At 52.0% G+C, this 18,286-nt stretch overlaps 1 protein-coding gene across 1 annotated transcript in view; it reads left to right on the forward strand.

The window, feature by feature from the left end:
* Window positions 1–138: 138 nt before the first annotated feature.
* ALPK2 (alpha kinase 2) overlaps window positions 139–18,286 on the forward strand; it is a 31,275-nt gene continuing 13,127 nt past the window's right edge. The window contains 3 exon segments of the mRNA XM_064141774.1: window positions 139–2,078; window positions 9,911–11,627; window positions 14,178–17,007. Coding sequence (XP_063997844.1) covers window positions 10,056–11,627; window positions 14,178–17,007 — 4,402 coding nt within the window. The 5' untranslated portion in view covers window positions 139–2,078; window positions 9,911–10,055.

Consider the following 18,286-nt stretch of genomic DNA (forward strand, 5'->3'; position numbering starts at 1 on the left):
TGTCCGGCTCGGTCCGGGTCGGCTGCGTTCGGCTCGGCTATGTCCGGCTCCGCTGCGTTCGGCTCGGTCCGGCTCGGCTGCGTTCGGCTCGGCTATGTCGGGCTCGGCTGCGGTCGGCTCGGTTCGGCTCGGCTATGTCCGGCTCGGCTCGGTCCGGCTCGGCTATGTCCGGCTCGGCTGCGTTCGGCTCGGTTCGGCTCGGCTCTGCTCGGCGCCGTGCGCGTGCCCGGGGCCCGGCCTGCCCGCGCGGCGCGCCGGTTCCCGCCGTTTCCCGCCGGTTCCCGCCGTTCGCCGCGGGGCCTGTCCCCGCGTCCGTGCTCGGAAGGCCTGTGGCCCTTGGGAGAGGCAGGAAGGTGTGCCCTCGGTCCGGGAGCGAGTGCTCCGGCGCTGCTGGCGGCGTCGGGGAATCGCTCGGGGTTTGTTTTGCCTGTTTGGAGAGGGCAGAGCCGAGTGTCTGAGGCCGAGACCTGCTGCGGTGTGGGCAGCTGGCGCTGAGGGCCTACGCGACCGGACTGCCAGGAGCGCGCTCCGGTGAGAGAAGGCGTTGGGTGGCAAGAGAAACGGGCAGAAAGCAAAACACTGGCGCTCGGAGGCTTGTTTTGAGAAGAAACAACTTCCCCTAAGCAGAGCCATCCCGGCCGTGGACCCCCCTGTGACACACGCGTACTTGCCCTGCAGTCGGCTGTCCGTTCCCAGGCAGGTGCCCAGGGTATTGGGTCAGGCACCTCAGGTGTCTTTTAGGGAGAGTGAGGAGGTACTGCTGAGGGAGAGGAGGTGGTGCTCAGAAAGGGTGTCCCAAGGAGAGACCTTTCCACGCTTTCAGGCATGGCCAATGGACAGGATCGAGCATCCTGTATTTCTGAAGTCCTATGTGACTTGCATGCTTGCCTCGGCATCCCGCTGGGCCGGCTGGAACCTGGGGGGCTGCGGTTGCACAGCATCCTGGCCAAGCCAGTCACCTGCTGTTCAGTGGAGCCGCTGAGTCCCGGGTTGTGCGAGCTTTACACATCGGCCCGCTGAGCAGCTGGCAGTGTGGCATCTCTCCTGACATCTCTGCAAACCAAGCCATTCCGTTAGACTTGCAGGAGTTGCACTGAGTGGCTTTTCCCTCTCTCCTAGCCCAGGTTGGACATGCTTGCAGGTCTTGGTGTTGCATTTCCTTGGAGGCCGTTTTGGCACTGAGGCTGTTATATAAACCATGGCTATCTCTGCTGCTGTTCCCGAAGGGGGGTGGCTCTGGGTGCTATATTTATTGCTGAACACACTGGTTTCCCATCTGGGCCTAGATAACCCTGAGAACAAGAAGTGTCTAGCACAGTAGGATCTCATAACCAGTTTTAGCTCTGCTTTCGGTAAAATGATCAAGAAAAAACTTGTCACAGACCTTGCTTTTCATCCTTTTCTGTGCCCCTTGAGCTCATGAGCTCAGGGGCAATGCATTCCAGTTCCTCCTTTGTGAGATTTGGCCTCTTGAGTAGCAGGAGTGGGGCTACGTTCTTACTGTGGGAGTCACGAATCTACCTTTGAGGAATGCGAGCTGTTAAGGTGGATTTTTATGCCATGATTAAGTTCAGTATCCACCTTGGGTTTCCTCAGCCTTGTAGGTTTCGGCATGTTCGGCAGAGTGCATGTGCTTGCCTTCGGGCAAGTTAGAAATCCCCAGGCTGCCTAGTGAAGTGGCAGAGCACGCTTAAGCATGTGCTTTAAAAACTGACCCAGTGCTGTATTATGAAAAGCTAAGGCCAACGCTTCCTCTTTCTCGAGGCCACGAGGAAATTCCTCTGGACTTCTATGGAAGTAGGATGTTACTGCCAGCTCTGCCTGCATTGCTGTCTGGCTGAGGTCTTCCCAGGAAGGGCCATCTGCTGCGTGTAATGAAATAGTCCCTCTTAAAAGTCAGACTGTTCTGTGATCAGGCTCGCTACTCTAAGGTCACACTAGCAAAACAACCCTGAAGCTTTCAGCCAGGGTCTCAGCTCTGGAGCAGCATGCATAAAGTGAACGTCTCTTGTATTGCAGTGCAGAGTGGAACCAGGAGGCTGGCCCGCTTCGAGAACCTGGGGAGAGAGCACTCATAGGTAAGTGCATATTTGTGGTTTGACAGCTCAGATTGCTTGCACTTTGCAGGTTGCTTTTTTATCCTGTGTGGAAACAGAACGCGCGTCCTAAAATGCTCCTGAACGGGAAGAGCCACTGACTTCAATCTTATTGCCCTGGCTGAATGTAGCGGTTTGTGCTGTTAGTGAACAGGAAACAGGATTTGTTACTTGCTTCTGCCGGTGCGGCCCTTTCTGCTGTCTCAGTCGATACGTTGTTAAAACGTGCTGCCTTTGTAGTTCCACTGAATGTTGCTGGAATCACGCGCTGCTGCTATTGCCACCGAGCTTTGGGAAGGCAACCAAACTGCAAAACTGGCATAAGAGCAAGCTCCCTTCTCTGAAGAGTGCGTGAGGGAGAGGAGCTGTCAGACAGGCAGCTGACTCTTTCTAAACGCACCTTGCTTGGCCTAGCAGTCAACAGGTGAACATTACCTCCCTTCCAGAGAAAATCTGCTCACTTGGTAGTGCGTAAATGCTCGTCAGGCTGCATGAACTCCTTGTGTTAACAGCGTCAGATGCTGGAGAAATGTTAAAAATAGATGAAGGCAGCTCAGTGTTAAGAGTTGTGCCATGATTGCTTATTTTAATTACTCTATATTAAGGTCTTCACAAGACATGTGCAGAGCCGATCATTTATTCTTCTGGTGTGTAAGCAGGGAACAAGAGCTGTGGTGTTATGTGGCAGGTACGCAACTGGCTTAGGTAATACTGCATTCTGCTGCTTCGTGTTCATTCTGCACACGCCTGCTGCTCCGAGTGTGTGATTTGATTGCAGTGCCTTGAAGCACTTCTAGAAGAACTATATGGCCCAGCCTCGGGGATTCACAGGAACCAGCAAAACACGGTTCCTGTAAAGCCCTGCGTGCGAGGCTTCTGGCTGCCCTCACCCCGACAAACGTTAGACTGCCCAGTGGGCACGCTGCTCTTTGAGTGCTCACTGCCGACAGAGCTCACAAAGTCGTAACTGAACTCCAGAACTGTAGTTTCTGTCCTCTTGGGGACTCTTACAAGGCAGCAAAGTTTAAGGACGTAAGCATGGTCACAACACTGGAGGAAAACATTTCTGTGGCTGTCTGGCACAATCACTTTGGAAAGCTTGTATGGACTAGGAGTGGGGGGACAAAGTTGTGTGTTTCTGGTGGCAAAGGTAGATGTCCTCTGTGTGTTTGCAGGCAGGGAGTTTAATTCCTCGTGTGAGAAGTCTAAACTGGTATGTAGTGACTGTGTAACTGAAGAGCAGGAAAAATCTGTGATTCGTTTGGGAAGAAGAGAAACCTAAACTTGGGGAATTTGCTACAAAATAACAAACCCCTGCTGAGGGGTGCCCAGGATGAGGAGGTGTGAGAACGTGTGTAGTGTATTCCCAAACACAAGGGAGTTGGCAGGCAGGGGACAGGTAGTGGGAGGAGCTGCGGTTGGTGGTTTCTTAGAGGAACACCTCGGCTGTACAAACCACATGCAGACTCCTTGTCAGGAAATTAAGGCATGTTTGAGATACATTCCCAGGGAGAATGAAGAGGAATTGGTACTAACCTTGAGCAGACCACAGGGTGACAGGATGTGTTACACACACAGAGCCAGCTGGTCGTTCTAGGAAGAGTCTGAGAGGCCAAGTGATTAGGAGTGCGATGTCTTTGCAGCTCTGCAACCCAGGGCTCAGGGCAGTAAAGCACAGTCTCTATTAGCAGTGAGAGCTCCTTTGAAGCTCCGCTTGCTGCCCAGGTCGCTCGCAGTGCAGCCTCTTGCAGTAAGTGTCGCTCCTTCAGTGCTCGCTGTGTGCATGTGTTCTGCTGTGCTGTGACTCTGTGCTGCAGGACTGCCCGTGCCTGCTCTCAACACTGCAGGCATGCCGCCTGGCAGCGGTGCCCACCGGAGCCCGGTGCAGGCGTGCCGACTGATAGCGGTGCATACTGGGACCCAGTGCCCTGAGCTCTGCAGAAACCCATGCTCTGCCCTGACTTCCTCGATTGCCTGCACTGGCTTCCCTTTGCATTCCTCAGTGCTGCGGAGCGAGACCCCGGCCAGGCCGTGCAGGTCTGCTCCCCTGTGCCTGTGGGTTCTGTCCGTGCCAAACAGAGGGTGAGGGAGGGGCAGCCTGTGTGCCGCGCCCGTGCCAGCGAGGGGCGTGGCATGGGCACGCAGCCGGGGCTGGAGGTGTTCCTGCTAGACACATCTTTTATACAGTGTCCCCTCTAGAATTTCCTTGGGATCACGTGGCAAGTGGAGGTTCCTTTTTTGTGTTTGGTGATTCTATTCTGCTTTTGCTGCTTTCTTTGCCTTCAGTCAGTGCAGTAGGGATAACACCCTGTGGTCCATGCCAGCTAGCCTTCTGCTTGGACCTGCACAGTAGTAACCATTCTTGTTCACAAAGAAAGGGTTTGTGGTTATTGGTATTCTTAGAATTTTCGTGCTTGTCTCTAATTATGTTCACCAGCTTGCTCCGTGGTGACGCTGCTTGTCCAGGGGTGTACGAAGTGCATGTCACATGCTCAGGCAAGAGGAGAAAGAGCTGTTAGTAGGATTGTCTAGAGAATAATAATTGATTTCCAAAAAGGCAAATCCAGTTCCTAAAGTCCAGCCTATGGTGTGGAGCTGATCATAGGAAACGTCTGGCATTTGGGGAGTCGGTTGTCTCAGACCAAGTATCTCAGCATAAGCAGTGAAGCACATCAGCAGCTGCTCAGCGACTCTGAACAGGATGAGTCGTCTGGAGAAGTGTAAAAGGAAGAGATGAGCAGCCTAAACCACATGTGCCCGCCTCCTCCCCCTGCACACCTGTGTACAAAGGAGAGAGGTTCTGCTTTTTGTGTAAGGCAGTTCAATGAAAACTAATCCTTGACCAAAGGGATCTGCCAGAAGTTTTGTGGCCCTGCAGTGTGGCCGGTGGCAGATAAGTCACTGAAGCTATTCACAGAGTATTTCTGTAGCTCTCCATTGTTCTGGTGGCTGCAGCTATCCCAGAGGCACCTTGTGTAAGAGGAACTAAAGGTTTAGTCCCCAGCATGGACCAGAGGGGATTATCAGTGTGGTTCCTCCGGTGTGCTGGGCTCAGATAGCCTTGCCATGGGCTGGCACAGTTCTTCTCTCCCACTTCTTTGTGCTGATGTGGGTGTTTTACAGCAGGTCCTTTGCAGAGCCAGACAGCAACCCAGGGATATTTACAGCTCACACTAGTGTCTGCGGTGATGGCAGACTCCAGGGCACCCAGACAATGCTTTGGCTGTCAAAGCACCTTTGCATCTATTAATGGTACTGCAGTTGTCCTGAGGGAGGCTTGGGCATAGATCATGTGCCCATTGTGCCAGGCAGCGTGTGGACACAGAACAGCCCCTGGCCCCCAAGGCTTGTGGGGTGATGATAAGGGAGAGACAATCTGTGACAGGTCATGTGGAAGTGAGGACGGCAAGGGCCTCTGAAAGATAGGAAGAAATCATTCTGAAGGAAGGTGTGGGCTGAGCAGGACTGTACAGAGACTGTCGATTATGTGGTGAGGAGATAGTAAAGAGGAAAAAGCCTCAGGGAGGTAGTAAAAGGCATTTTTTCCACTGGCTCCAGAGGAAAGACAGGGATTCCCTCCTAGGCTTGTAAAATGCTTGAGCTTCCTGCAGAAGTAACTTCTGTGGCTGTAAGACTGCTTTCAAAGGCAGGTTCCCATTTTGGTTATCACTAAATAAACCATGGCATGGGAAGGAAATGAATAGCCACTTTCAAAAATTGAATTGAGTTGGTTTCTTTTTGTTGCTTAAAAGTGTTTTTGCTGACTTTAGGATTAAGCCTACAGTTCCTTCTGAAATCAGTAGAAGTGGCTGTGGGTCCAAACACACCTGCAAGATGGCTGTAGCTAAATGTCAGAGTCAGTCATTCAATCACTGCTCCTTCCATGCCAAAGTGGAAGTTTTCAAGTGTATTTTGGTCTCAGTTGCATTCAATAGCCAAATATTAGACATTTTAATTTTAATGTTACATTTCATCCTGGTAAAAATGCAGGCATCCAGGATGTTTGTTTAGAACTGGAATTTCAGACTGTTTCTGCCCTCTAACTGTGAAACCCCAGCACTGCCAAAGTACAGACTGCAAATCAAATAGCTTTTTCTTGCACATTTACTCAAATTTGGTTTGCTTTATGTCTTCCTTCAAGAAATGCTCAATGTTATAGCGATTTGGATACTATCCCCAGCAGTCCTTCTGCACATTATTTGAAGCTGCTTGGTTTTTGTGAGCACTTTGAGTGTGTTCTACCCTGGCAGGGTTTTGGTGATGGCCTTGCTGTTGCTGCCTGGCTAACTTGACTGGTGCAGGCTTTCATCAGTTCTGTATTTCTGCTAGATCCTACCCAGCCACAGTTGTCAGCTTTCTGTTTCCAGGCTGCTGCCAGCTTTTTTCCCCATTATCCATGTCTCCTGGAGCACTGAGCTCAGGCAACATCAGAGCGTGGTGCCGGGTGCGTGTTTTCTTCCTGGCAGTGGCGACATATCCAAGAGATAGGTAGAGGAAGGGGAAAGGGGAGGCCACGTTGTCCAGGGATCAGGAAGGGAAAGTGTGGGTTGCAGCAAGCCATTTGCGACTGAGGAGCAGTCATGGAGGGCAAGAAGCACCAGCTGCAGGAGTGGTTAAGCTGTCTGCAAGCAGGAATGCTGGAGACAGAGCTACTCCTTGTAAGGTGGTGAGATAAGAAGCAGCTGCAGCTTGTCTTGCAGTCTTCCTGCAAGGTGAGGCTCCAGGGGCCACCCTTGGACAGTGGAGCTGGGCTCGAGCTGGACCCAGGACCCTGTGCCACTGCTCAGGAACTGGTGCCAGTGCACGGAGCGGGCTCCTCCGTGCAGGCTGCTGTCACCAGCAAGATCCTGGGTCAGCAAGTAGCATCACTGGCTTCCGGAGCATGGCTTGAGACAAGCAGTGAGAATGCCCTTACACATGCAGACCTTCTCTGTGCTTTTAGCAAGTGTTCCAAACTCAGTTCATCAGGATGTGAGTTTATTCTCGGCTTCCCAGTCTGTAGCTGAGGGTCAGTGACCACAGTCCCTTGTTCACCTCTGCTCAGCACATGCCATCACTTCTGCCACAAGCTTTCTTGGGGAGGTACCGACAGGTCTCTTGCCCATCTCTGTCTGAATTCAGTAATTGAAATTATGGTCTTATTTAGCAGCTTCTATTCTCTCCCCGGATTTAGAAGCAGTAACGCCGCATTATGGTGGGTGGGGAAGCAGCATTTGGGGCAGTTTCCTGATGGGCTGCATTTTACTTTGATTTCCATGGCTGCATCTGCCTGAACGTGCAGCAATCTAATCTGCATAGCCAAGAAAGCTGACTCTTCCCTCCGTGTCAAACCGCAGCTGAACTGGGATAATGATAACTGAATAGTGCAATTGCTGTAGCAAAGAGTATTCATGAGCCAATCTGCATTAAAAGACTGATGCCAAGGCTCTTCTCAGCTGGGAAAATCAGCATGCTTTTAAAATAACTTCTACCCTCCAAAACCAGGAAAGAGGCATCTGCTCTTCCCAAAGGCCAAGATGAAAGCAGATCTGAACCAAAGCAACAGGGAACATTAGGCAAATTTCATGCTCAAGAGGAGCTGGGTGAATGCTGAGGGGGTAATTCCATGGCACTAGTGAAATAGATGAGGAAAAGAGTCATCTCTACCACTATTTTTTTTTGTTTCTGTTAAACATATATATTGCTTGGAGTTGAAATGGAGAGCAAAAATGTGATCAGAGCCGTGAAAGGCTGGAGATAATAGGATCTGATGCCTTCTTTCCCCTCAGGGCTCTGGTTGCATGCCTGGTTTAGATTGCACTTTGAAGGCCTGCGTGAAGCACGAGTAGAGTGTTGGCCCAGGGCCAGCTGACAGGTGCCCACATTATTTAAACCCACCAGAATATGCACTAATTGTCCTCTTCTTGTCCTCTTCAGCAGAGAAGCTCATATTACAGTGGATTTTTACCTAAACTGATTCTTGTGCTCAAAGGTCTGAGGAAGCATGCGTGGCAGCTTCCTGCTCTGCATCACCTGTGTGGATAATCATAGAATCACAAACTGGTTTGGGTGGGAAGCTCATCCAGTCCAAGCCCACTGTGGTCAGCAGAGACATCTGCAACTAAAGCAGGTTGCTCAGAGCCCCAGGCAACCTGACCTTCAGTGGTTCCAGGGACAGGGCATCTCCACCTGTCTAGTGCCAGCGTCTCACCACCCTCAGCACGGATAGGCTGCTGCATCTCCAAGCCAAGCCCAGGAGGTGAGGCTGAGGCATGTCCACATGTGTGTGCAGCACAGGCACGTGCTGTGTGCTGAGAGAGCACTGGGTGCTTGTCCCTGCGCTGCTCTCTGCTTGGAGTCAAGCTGCTTGTCACCAGCCTAACGTGGTCCTGCCTGATATCCTGCCCCTGAAACACTTTTCAGCTCCCTGGTGGCTGGATGGGAAAGGTCTGTGGCAGGGTTTGACCCTTGGCCGCTCCATGTGCTTTGAGTGAGCAGTGGATCCTGAGCAGGCCATGCGAGCCCCTCGCACTGCAGCCACTGAGCTCCAACCTGGCTCCCACATATTTGGTTTGATTAGTGTCTGCAGTGGACTGTGACACGGAGCTGGGTGCTGACAGGGCCAGTGACTGTTCTGCCCCATGGTGCTGCTACGTGCAGATAAGGAGCCACAGAGTGCTTGAAAGGGCGCAGGGAAGGACTGCTGTGCCCAGCTGCTAATGGCTGGGGATCTTGCAGCCAGCAGAGGAGCCTTAGCTAAAAAGGTCGCAGTAGGGGGGCAGTGAGGGAAGGAAAATGAGAATGGACGTCTCTTAAATAGCTTCATTAGATTAGCAGGAGGGCAAGAACGTTTTTTTGCTGTCCCTCATGTCATCCCAGACTGAATAAAAACAGGTCACTGTTTTTCAGAGCTTTTAGTTTGGCATCCTTCACGAGGTACATTTACTTGAAACTCAGTCCTGCTGCACTGCTTTCCCTGACAAGTGAATCCCTGGAGAGTCAAGGAACAGTCCTGCTGTAATTAGCCTGGGTACTATGTGGCGAAGGAAGTCCCAGGATGTCCCTAACAGTGTGCAAAAATGTTCCAAGTGTCTGAAATCTTGTGATTTGAGAGAGAATTCCACATTTCTTTGGATTTAGCTCCCAGCAGCCTCTGGACACGTTTCACTTGGGTTTTATGTGAATTCTGCATTCCAACACTATGTTGCCTCTGCACAACAGTTTGAGGTTCAGTATGAACAGGACACAGAAGCTAATCAGCCTCATTGGAATTAGATGATCCTTGTGGTGCCATCCAACCCTGACTGATTTTGTGATTTCACTGTTCTCTCACCACAGAAATGACAAACATCAAGCCAAAGTGAAACAGAGTTCTTTAGCCAGACAGAGCCTCTGTAATCTAACCGGGTCGATTGCTCCAGGTACTTCTACAAAGAGATTCTGCACTGTGACGCCAGTGCAGGCAGTAACCTGCAGTTGTGCCATGGACCACCAAAAGAGCAGGTGCTTGTACCTGGAGAAGTCATGCATGCGTGGAAATAGTCTGCAAACTGCTATTTGCATTTAGAGACATCTCAACAACATGTTCCAGAGCCTGGTTTGTGCTGCTGCAGGTGTGTGCAGGCTGCTTGAGAATGTGTTTCCTCAGCACACCTTGCTCTGAACAGTGGCAGTGTGCTGCCATGAGGCATCACCACGCAGGCAGCTGGGCTGTGGGTGCTGTTTTAACCTCTGATGGTGACTTTGAAATAACACTTGCAGCTGTGCCAGCTGTCGCAGAATGCGCAGACCCACTGCAGGAGCCATTGTAACCTTCAGCTTTCTTTGCTTCGCAGGTGTGCAGAGCAGGATGGGCACCTTACTGAGGAACACCGGGGAGCGGTCTGGCAGCTAGAATGAGCTGCTGTTCAGCTTCTGCTCCACTGGACTCCGGTACCAAGCACAGCACTTCCCCAGAGTTCGTTGGTGAGCCGAGCGACAATGCGGGAGGCTTCAGGGCAGACCGAGCTGCACCAGAACAGTTTGGCACCACGCAGGAGTTACCCCTGCAGGGGCAAGCCTGTGCTGGTTTCACCAGAGTCTGGCTCGTCACAAGTCAATGCTTCACTGCTTCAGAAGTCCAGAGAGGCAGAAGTGCTGCCCTCGTTTGAGAGACCTCACAGACACTTGCCTAAGGCAGAGGACAGCATGGATGTTAAAAACTTGTTTAAAGCCCGGGACGATGCTTCCTGCCGAAGCGCTCGGTGGGAGCCCGGTGAGGAGCTGGTGAATCTGAGCGGCAGGGTCGGCGGTGCTGCCGGGGCCGCGGGGGAGCGCTGTGCTGGACAGGCGCGTTCCCACCCCACAGATGCGGTCACTTACCGCCCGGACAGCCATTGCTTGAGCACGCAGGGCTCGCAATCTGGCGGGGCTCTGGCAGATGTCCAGGCGTGTGCGGAGACTGGGCTCGTTAGACCTCCGCCCGTGGGCGCCCTGCTGAGTGAGCGGGCAGATGCTCCTGCAGCAAATCACCGTGATTTGGTGAAAGATGGCGCTGACAATCCCGCCCCTGTTCTGGAGATGTACGCAGAGTCCCCAGGTGTCAGGGGTGACTCTTCTGATGACGATGATGACCTGGAGTATTTTGAATGCTCAGATGTGCTGACAGCACACGAGAATGAAATCTGGCAGAAGAAGTTAGAGTTTTTGTTAGGCAGTGATGATGAGGATGATTTAAACCTGAGTAAGGACTGTGATGGGTGTGCTTACTTCCTCGGTGACATGCCTTGTCGGCTCCAAGTGTCAGATAACACTACGCCTATGGATGCCTCCATTGGCTTCTGTGGTCATCACTCAAAACTCGAAGGAGTAAATGTAAGCAGAGACCCCTCTGTGTGCAGCCAGTCAGCTTTGCAGGCAGAGATGACTCTCACTTGTGGGCACCACCGAGAGCAAAGTGCCGGCGTGAAGGACCAAGAGAAGTGCCCAGCGCCTGTTGCATCTGCAGCCACTGGAAATGACCATCCCAGCGCTGAAGCGGACGCTCATGGCAGTGCCCACTCGGCTGCGGGATCCTCAGCTGACAAACCAAAGAACGAGGGTGGCACAGGTGCCCAGGCAGAATCCTCTGCTGGTGGCCTAGGTTCTCCTTGGACAGGTCAGGCTGCAGAGAGGATGGCAGAGAGCAGCACGGATGAGGACCTGCAGGGCGAGAGCTCTCCACTGCCAGAGGAGTGGGGAGGGGACCTGCCAGAGGAAAATGCAAAGCACACTGTCTGTACCCTAACAGAAAGTCTGAGAAGAAACCTTCTGAAGTTGTTCAACCCTAAAGAGCTGTGCAGGTATGTCAGTGCTATAGGACAGTCCTTCCAGCTGGCAGCAGAGCTCAGTGAATCCAGTGCTTCCAGTCAGGGAGGCGTCCTTTCCACACGCATCCCCGAGGAGACAGAGAGCCCACAAATGCCGGCTGGTTCGTGTCACACAGAAGAGGCAGATAAAGACTGTCACTGGGAAAGGAGGACTTGGAGCCTGCCTGAGCAAGATCAGATACCAGATGCAAACGTCTCATCTGGGGTAAGTGAAACCCTTACCATTTAATAGAAAGAGCTGCTCTACTGATTTAAGTGTCATTTATTGCTGTTTGTCACCAATAATGTACAACTTCAATTACTTTGAAGGCAGTACTCCTGAATGACAGCTACGTCTGGGAAGGAAGCCTGGTGTTGAAAAAGGCCCAAGTAAACCATGAGCTGTTCTAATTATAGAGTGAGACTGATGATAGTAAGAGGCACTAATGGGACTCTGGACAGCTGGATGGGGAAATCTGATCTCTAGGCTATTACACAGGTCTTACCACAGAAATGCTTCTGCCAGCCCAGAAGGTTTCACAAATACCTATTGTGAGCAGAGAGTGTTTTAATTTACTTTCTTTTCTCTTTATATTAAAGAAAAAAGTTGTTATCCACTTAACATGCTGGCAGCCTGAGCCCGATGGCTGGGGGTTTCTAACCAGGAGAGAGCTCCTGCTGCAGAGGCAGTTGAGCCATCCTTGTTAGAAACAAACATAATGAGCAAAGCTAGGTCGTCCAGCTGAAACACAAACCAGCTTAAAGCAACCCCCTGAGGTGGTGCTTTCCAGCTGCTGGTGTGTGCTGCACTGTGTTCTCAGCAAACCAATGCAGTTGCACAGACTGATGGGATGTTCCACCCACTTCTGTAAGTGGGAGGACTGGGCCCTTCTTTTTCTTTCACGTAGCAAACACTTGAGCTAAGTGCATAGGGATGAGTAATCCTATCACCACCTTTACAGATTTGAAGGCGTGTAGCTGGCTGCACAGAGGACGATCGCTTCTGACAAATAAACACAAACTTTCTTCAGCTCCACAGGCTTTCCTTCGCCTCTGTTATTCATGCCACAGTGCCTCCCAGCTCTGGGTAGCAGCCTAGCTTCAGTCTCACCACTGGGGTGTCGTAGGCACTTAAAATCACCAAATTCTTCTGCCTGACAAACAGCCAAAGACTCCTCTGTTTCTATAGCAGATAAAATTCCAGCAGCACACAGTTAAGTTGAAGAGAGTTTCTGGCAGCAGGTATCTGCATGGTGCCCAGAGGCATTGTTTCATTGCTGAGCACAGCATAATAAACTCTGCCAGCAAGTTCTTAGCAGAGAGCAGCTGTTCCCTTGCTGTGCGTGCTGTGGCCAGTTTCAGACGGGCTGCTCAGAGTCTTGCTCTTGCTTCTGTTTCGGTGTCCATCACCAAAGCTCTGCAGCAGATACAGATGGAGTAAGAAAGAAGTACTGGTGTGCAAAAAAGGGCTAGAGATGATCACAGAGCAACCCTCTCATTTTAAATATGCATGAATGAAGATGAAATTTAGGTCTAGGTTCAACATTATGTGGTCTTGAAAGTGAGCCAGACAAAAGCATCCCATCTGGAAGCTACTCTTTATAGCACAAGGAAATCGTGGACAGCTGCTCTATAGCAAACCAGAAACGCCTTGGCAACCTGCTGGTATAACCTAAGGCAGGCAGGAAGGAGGCAAGTTCCTGCAGGCAGGTTTATGCAGAAGTGCACTGTGGCGCTAGCTGGAGCCTAGCTCTGGAGCCAGCTCTGCCAGCAGCAGGGTGAGGGGCTGCTACCATAGTGCATGGCTGACTGCTGTCCAGGAGAGCTGTTATTTTCCCTCACCGGTCTTCTGAGAGGACCACAGCACTATTTACCCAAGGATTTGCACTTCCTTTAGTGCCAAGGTGCCTCTAACTGCTACCACCTCTGTGGGCTGTCTTGTGCAGCAGCTGCTCTTCTGGGTGACTTCTTCCATTAGCTGGTGAAGGTAGGAGGCTCCTGGCTCCTATTGTGACCCCTTCTTTCTAGCCCCCGGTGGAGTTCCTGCTTCAAAGCAGCTTAATTGAAGCTCCTCAAAGCCAGCTGTACCAGCTGCTGTTATCCCATACAGTAGGGACAACTTGCACCATGTCATTGGAGAGCCAGAGCCCTCAGCTCACAGGCTGGGGTTGCTCCCCAGTTACAGAGCCTGTGGCCTGCTGAGGGCAGTGCTGGTGCTGAGCTCCTGCTGGAGCTGGCAGGCTCAGAGGGGTTTCAGAGCGTAACCAAAGTGCAGGTTCCCTAGGAAGAGTGGCACATTTCTAGGTGATTAGACCTACTGTTCATCCTGTCATTATTTTGGTGTGTACAACTGAGGTGATCTTGAGGGTGTCAGAACAGTTCTGCCATGTCAGCTGTCCCTGAGGAGTTAGGTTAGCTCCCAAAACGGAGTCTGGGTAGCTCCTTGTTCTGCAGTGGTTCTCCAGCTGCTAGCAGGAGGCACAGATGTGACTGCTTTGTTGTATTTCAGTGTGATTTGGGGTATTTTATCTGGACTGTATCAGTCACTGCTCTCCATTGTGATTAGATTTTGTATTTCTCAGCACTTGGATGCAGCTCTGAAGCCCACCAAGGCTGAAGTCTGTTAAGACCAGGGCTGATCTCAGCCCCTCAAGTTGGTAGTTACAGCTGACAAGTATTTCTAAAGAAACAGGTGCTTTTCACACCAGGACTCCAGTTCAGACCTGTGCCTAGCAGCTCTTCAATTTGTAATTGGGTTTGTCTCTCTTCTTTTCAGAATCAAAGTGCCAGTCTTAACCTCTTGATCCAGAATAGCAAGAGACGATGCACAGAGCCTGAATCAGGAACAGAAAGTGACTCTGTGACTTCTGAGAGTGCAGGAGCGATCCCTCCAGCTTCAGAAATGCTTGCTACTGAAAAGACTTTGCAAGCCAATCATGCAAATTTACAGACCTGTTCTCAGCTCCTTGCTCTTTGGGACAAGGGAGAAAGTCATCCTCAGCAAGTCACCTGTGAACAAGGAGTTAACATTGTTAGCATTGATGGCAACTCAAAGAGTGAGGCTTCGCCTTCTCCCTCCTGGGACAACGACTCTGCCCGTGAGCAGCAAGCGAGCTCCTGGGCTGTGCTTCCTCCCGCAGAGCCGTCTGAGGAGCCAGGGGAGCACAGGTATAGCCTTGAGTCACACGACAGCAATGGCACAGATGCTCTCTGTAGCCTGTCATGCCATGAATCTCCATCTGAAGCTAATCTCAAGGCAGCCCTGGAATCTGGAGAACCTGGGGGCAAAGGAGATGCTGATATATCTGCGGTGCATGACAAGCTGTGGAAACTTCTTAATGAAGATGACTCAGACTATCAAATCACTTATGAAAGGCAGGGGATCACAAACTTAGAAATTAGGCCAATAGGTATCACAGTCACAGAACTGAACTTTGCACAGGAGACCCCTTCTGGTCACCCTTTGCCAGTTAAGCTGGGAGAAGAGCAGGAACCTATCACGCAAGCAGCTGCTAGCCAAAGAACAGAGAAAGAAGACTGCAATGTTTCCGATAGCCTACTTCAAACAGCTGAAGCCTGTAGCAGTGCATCCACAGGAAACATTTGTCTTGCACAAGTGGTAGGAACAGATGGCATATGTCTAGATTCTAGCACTGCAAGGAAAGTGGAAACAGCATCCATTTGTGCCTCAGCAAATGGTGCTGGCCTAGCCACGGGGGAGTGCTTGGAGCAGGAGCCACATCCGGCGCTAACTGGCAGTGGTGCATCCGTCCCGGTGCCTGCGGCTGGGAAAGGAAAGCCTGCCAGGAGTAGCTCTTCCCAAACGTGTGATGGAAATTCTTTTGGAGGGCAGAAAGATGCCCACAGTGGTAACCCAGCATGTGGCAAAGAACTACCCCCAGCCCCGTCAGCTGCACCACCTGGGACAATTGGACAGTTACCTCATCCCGAACACAGCATGCCCCCGGCGGCCGAGCCTGTGAGTGGGGCAAGGTGTCCATGCAGCGGCTGTTACCCGGCAGGGCCGGCGCCGCCTCGTCTGCCTGCAGAGAAAGACCCTTCCCCTGCTGCAAACGCCAGTCAGCTTGCAAGGGAAGAGCACTCTTCTGGTAGCACCAGAGGTAAACGTCGTGAGGAGCATTTGCCAGAGAAAGGCTCAGCCTTGAACACACAAAGTGCCACTGGTTCTGACGGTTGCCATCCTTCACAAAGCGGTACCTGGCAGGACCTCCATGTCCCTCCTGGTGCACAGGAACGCAGCTATGAAATGCCACTGCCTGATGTAACTGAGACTCATGAGAATCTGCCCCAAAATGCAGAGCTGACAGAGGTAGCAAAGCAAGAAGCAGCACCCCTACTCCTTCCCCCTCCTGGGAGTCCGTGGTTAAGAGGTTTTTCTGTCAAATCCTGTAAAGCAGGAGAGCAGAGCAAGGTCTGCACAGGTGATGAGGAGAGGGCTGCCACTTCCTGTGACGCAGGAGGCAGTCATGGCAGCAGGAGCCAGGCTGCAGCCTCCCCTCACAGCAGCTCACAACCAGATGTGGCTTTTGTTGGCAGTGCCCTTGCCTCTGCAAAAGAGTTAAACCCAGACTCTTCTAACTGCCCCCCCTCCGCACCTGGCAGCGCAACACCAGAGAGCGCCCTGCTGCCCAGCGAGGCTCGAAGTGGGCACCACATGGTGGCAAATGAGGGTCGCAGGGATTACAGAAATCAGGTAGAGCCCCAGCAAGGGACTGCTCAGGAAACATTCTGTACACCCATGAGTCAGGCAGAGGCCCTTAGCAGTCTGCCAGCAGTGGGGTGTGCTGGCATAGGGCCTCAAGTAGAAGCTGGATCCACAAAAACTGTAGGCAAAGCAGAGGGACATTTGGGCACACTGGGAACCTTTTGCAGAGCACTGCAGGAGCAGTTCCATGGGGCACTTGAACTAAGCAAGGAGGAACCATTCTTTTGTGCAAACAAGCAAGAGATTCAAAGAACTGTTGAATATAAGCCAGGTAAAGCTGAACCAAAGGCTCCCTTGTGTGCCTCGCTTAGCTCTGAGGTGCAGGGTCAGCTCAGGAATACCTGCACTAAGCAGCCCTCTCCTGACTTGATCTCTTCCAACCAGCTAACTCAGGTTGAAAAGTCTGCTGACTCTGCTGAGGGTGATAAAGATGAAGAACTCATGGCATCGGAGAGTGTAGTGAGTGCTTTAGTTGATCTGCTGTCACCTAATGCAGTGGACAACCAACGTTTGCAAGAGCAAGCACCCTGCAGAACTCATCCGTTCTCCTCGGTGTTGACCGCTCAGGAGCCATTCCCAGTCAACGTGGAAGGGCTGCAAAATGAAGAAGGACCAAAGTCCTGCCAGATGTCACCAGCTGCTGCTGAGCCTGAGCCCGTCCCACGCAAACAAGGCCCAGCAAAGAGTGGGCATTTCACTGCTGGAGCCAAGAAGAAATTGCCACCAGCAACACTGTCAAAAAAACCTCGGCTGGAGGAAGGAGGAAATGGCAGAGAGGATCCCAGCTGCGTTAAAAGGGCCGTGAAGAGCGAGGCTGGCATGGTGCAGGAAGAAGACAGAAAAGAGCAGAGGAAGCTCATTTTGAGAGAGGATGGCAAAGGTAAGAGAAAGTGATCCTCATTTCTGTCCTTCCCCACTGCTCTGGCCACGGGCCCAGTTCAGATTCATTAAGCACACGGCAGCCAGAGCTGCCCTGTCCTCACGGACTATCATTTCCTCTGTGACCTTGGTGATTCGTGTTGTGTTCATGCTGAGCCCTCCTGAGCATCCTTGCCCGGCTGGCAGACGTGTCTGTCGGCTTTCTGACCTGTGTGCAATAGTTGCTCCTTCACTTGTGGCTTCCAGTAGCTTTTAGGGGGTGTCTGGCGCAGGGATCTGGCATCCCTGCACGCAGCCGTGCACGTTATGTGCCCAGATCTATTGCTGCCCTGTGGCTGCCCTCTCCTGGGTACCAAATGCCACAGCAGCATCGTTACCGTGAGGTGCCACTGCTGCCCAGCACCTTGGGCTGTGCTGGCTTCTGACTGGCTCTGCAGCTCCTTTGCCCCACTGCTGGTCGGAAGTGCACGAGTGGCATTAGCACTGTCACAACGAGAGAGGGCACAGGAAGGGAAACGAGGTTCAGCTTGCCGGTCACAGCCTGCGGAGCCTGCTTAGCAGCGAGCAGGGACAGCAGCCAGCAGAGGCAGCAGTGTAACAGCTCGGCAGATGAGGCAGACATGTTCTCCACGGACACCTTACAGGGACCATGCTCTTAGTTTTGCCTTTTGACGTGACATTTCACGTTTGCACCACGAAATAATTGAGTAGATGAGAGCAGGAGTGAGCATTGACTGAAGGCAGGCTGCACAACCAGGAAGCTCTGCGGAGGCTCCAATGGCAGTGTGCTCTGCTGAGAGTTCTGCTCTTCCGATCCCATTTAACACCAGCTCTTCTCTGTGGAAAGATGTATCCTTTGCCAGAGGGGCTGTGAGGGGCGAGCCGCATTCCTTGTGAGCACCCTGCAGTCCTGAGAAATGCCTGCTCCTTCCCTTGTGTGGGAAGGTGAATGAAACATTCAGACTTGCCCCAGATAAGACTGAGTCTTCCTAACCTCTTCTGGTCTGCTTCAGTCTCATGGGAAGGAACGAGTGCTTGTACTTCAGAGACCTGTGTGGGCCCCTGCCTGGCGCCGTGGGCAGGCTGCCCTGCTCTGTGCCCACTGCTCTTCTCTGTGCAATTTCAGCTGCAGAGGGACAAAAGAGGTTCCCACAGGGAATGATGAGCTGCTGCTTCTATTTACAGTTCTGTCATGTACTGCTAGTGTCATTCCAGCCCTGATTCAGCAGGATTCTGAGGCCTAAGGACTTAAGTGAGTACAAGTTAAAGATAGAAGTCAG

Source organism: Pogoniulus pusillus, unplaced genomic scaffold (assembly GCF_015220805.1).
Source record: "Pogoniulus pusillus isolate bPogPus1 unplaced genomic scaffold, bPogPus1.pri scaffold_72_arrow_ctg1, whole genome shotgun sequence".
NCBI lineage: Eukaryota > Metazoa > Chordata > Aves > Piciformes > Lybiidae > Pogoniulus > Pogoniulus pusillus.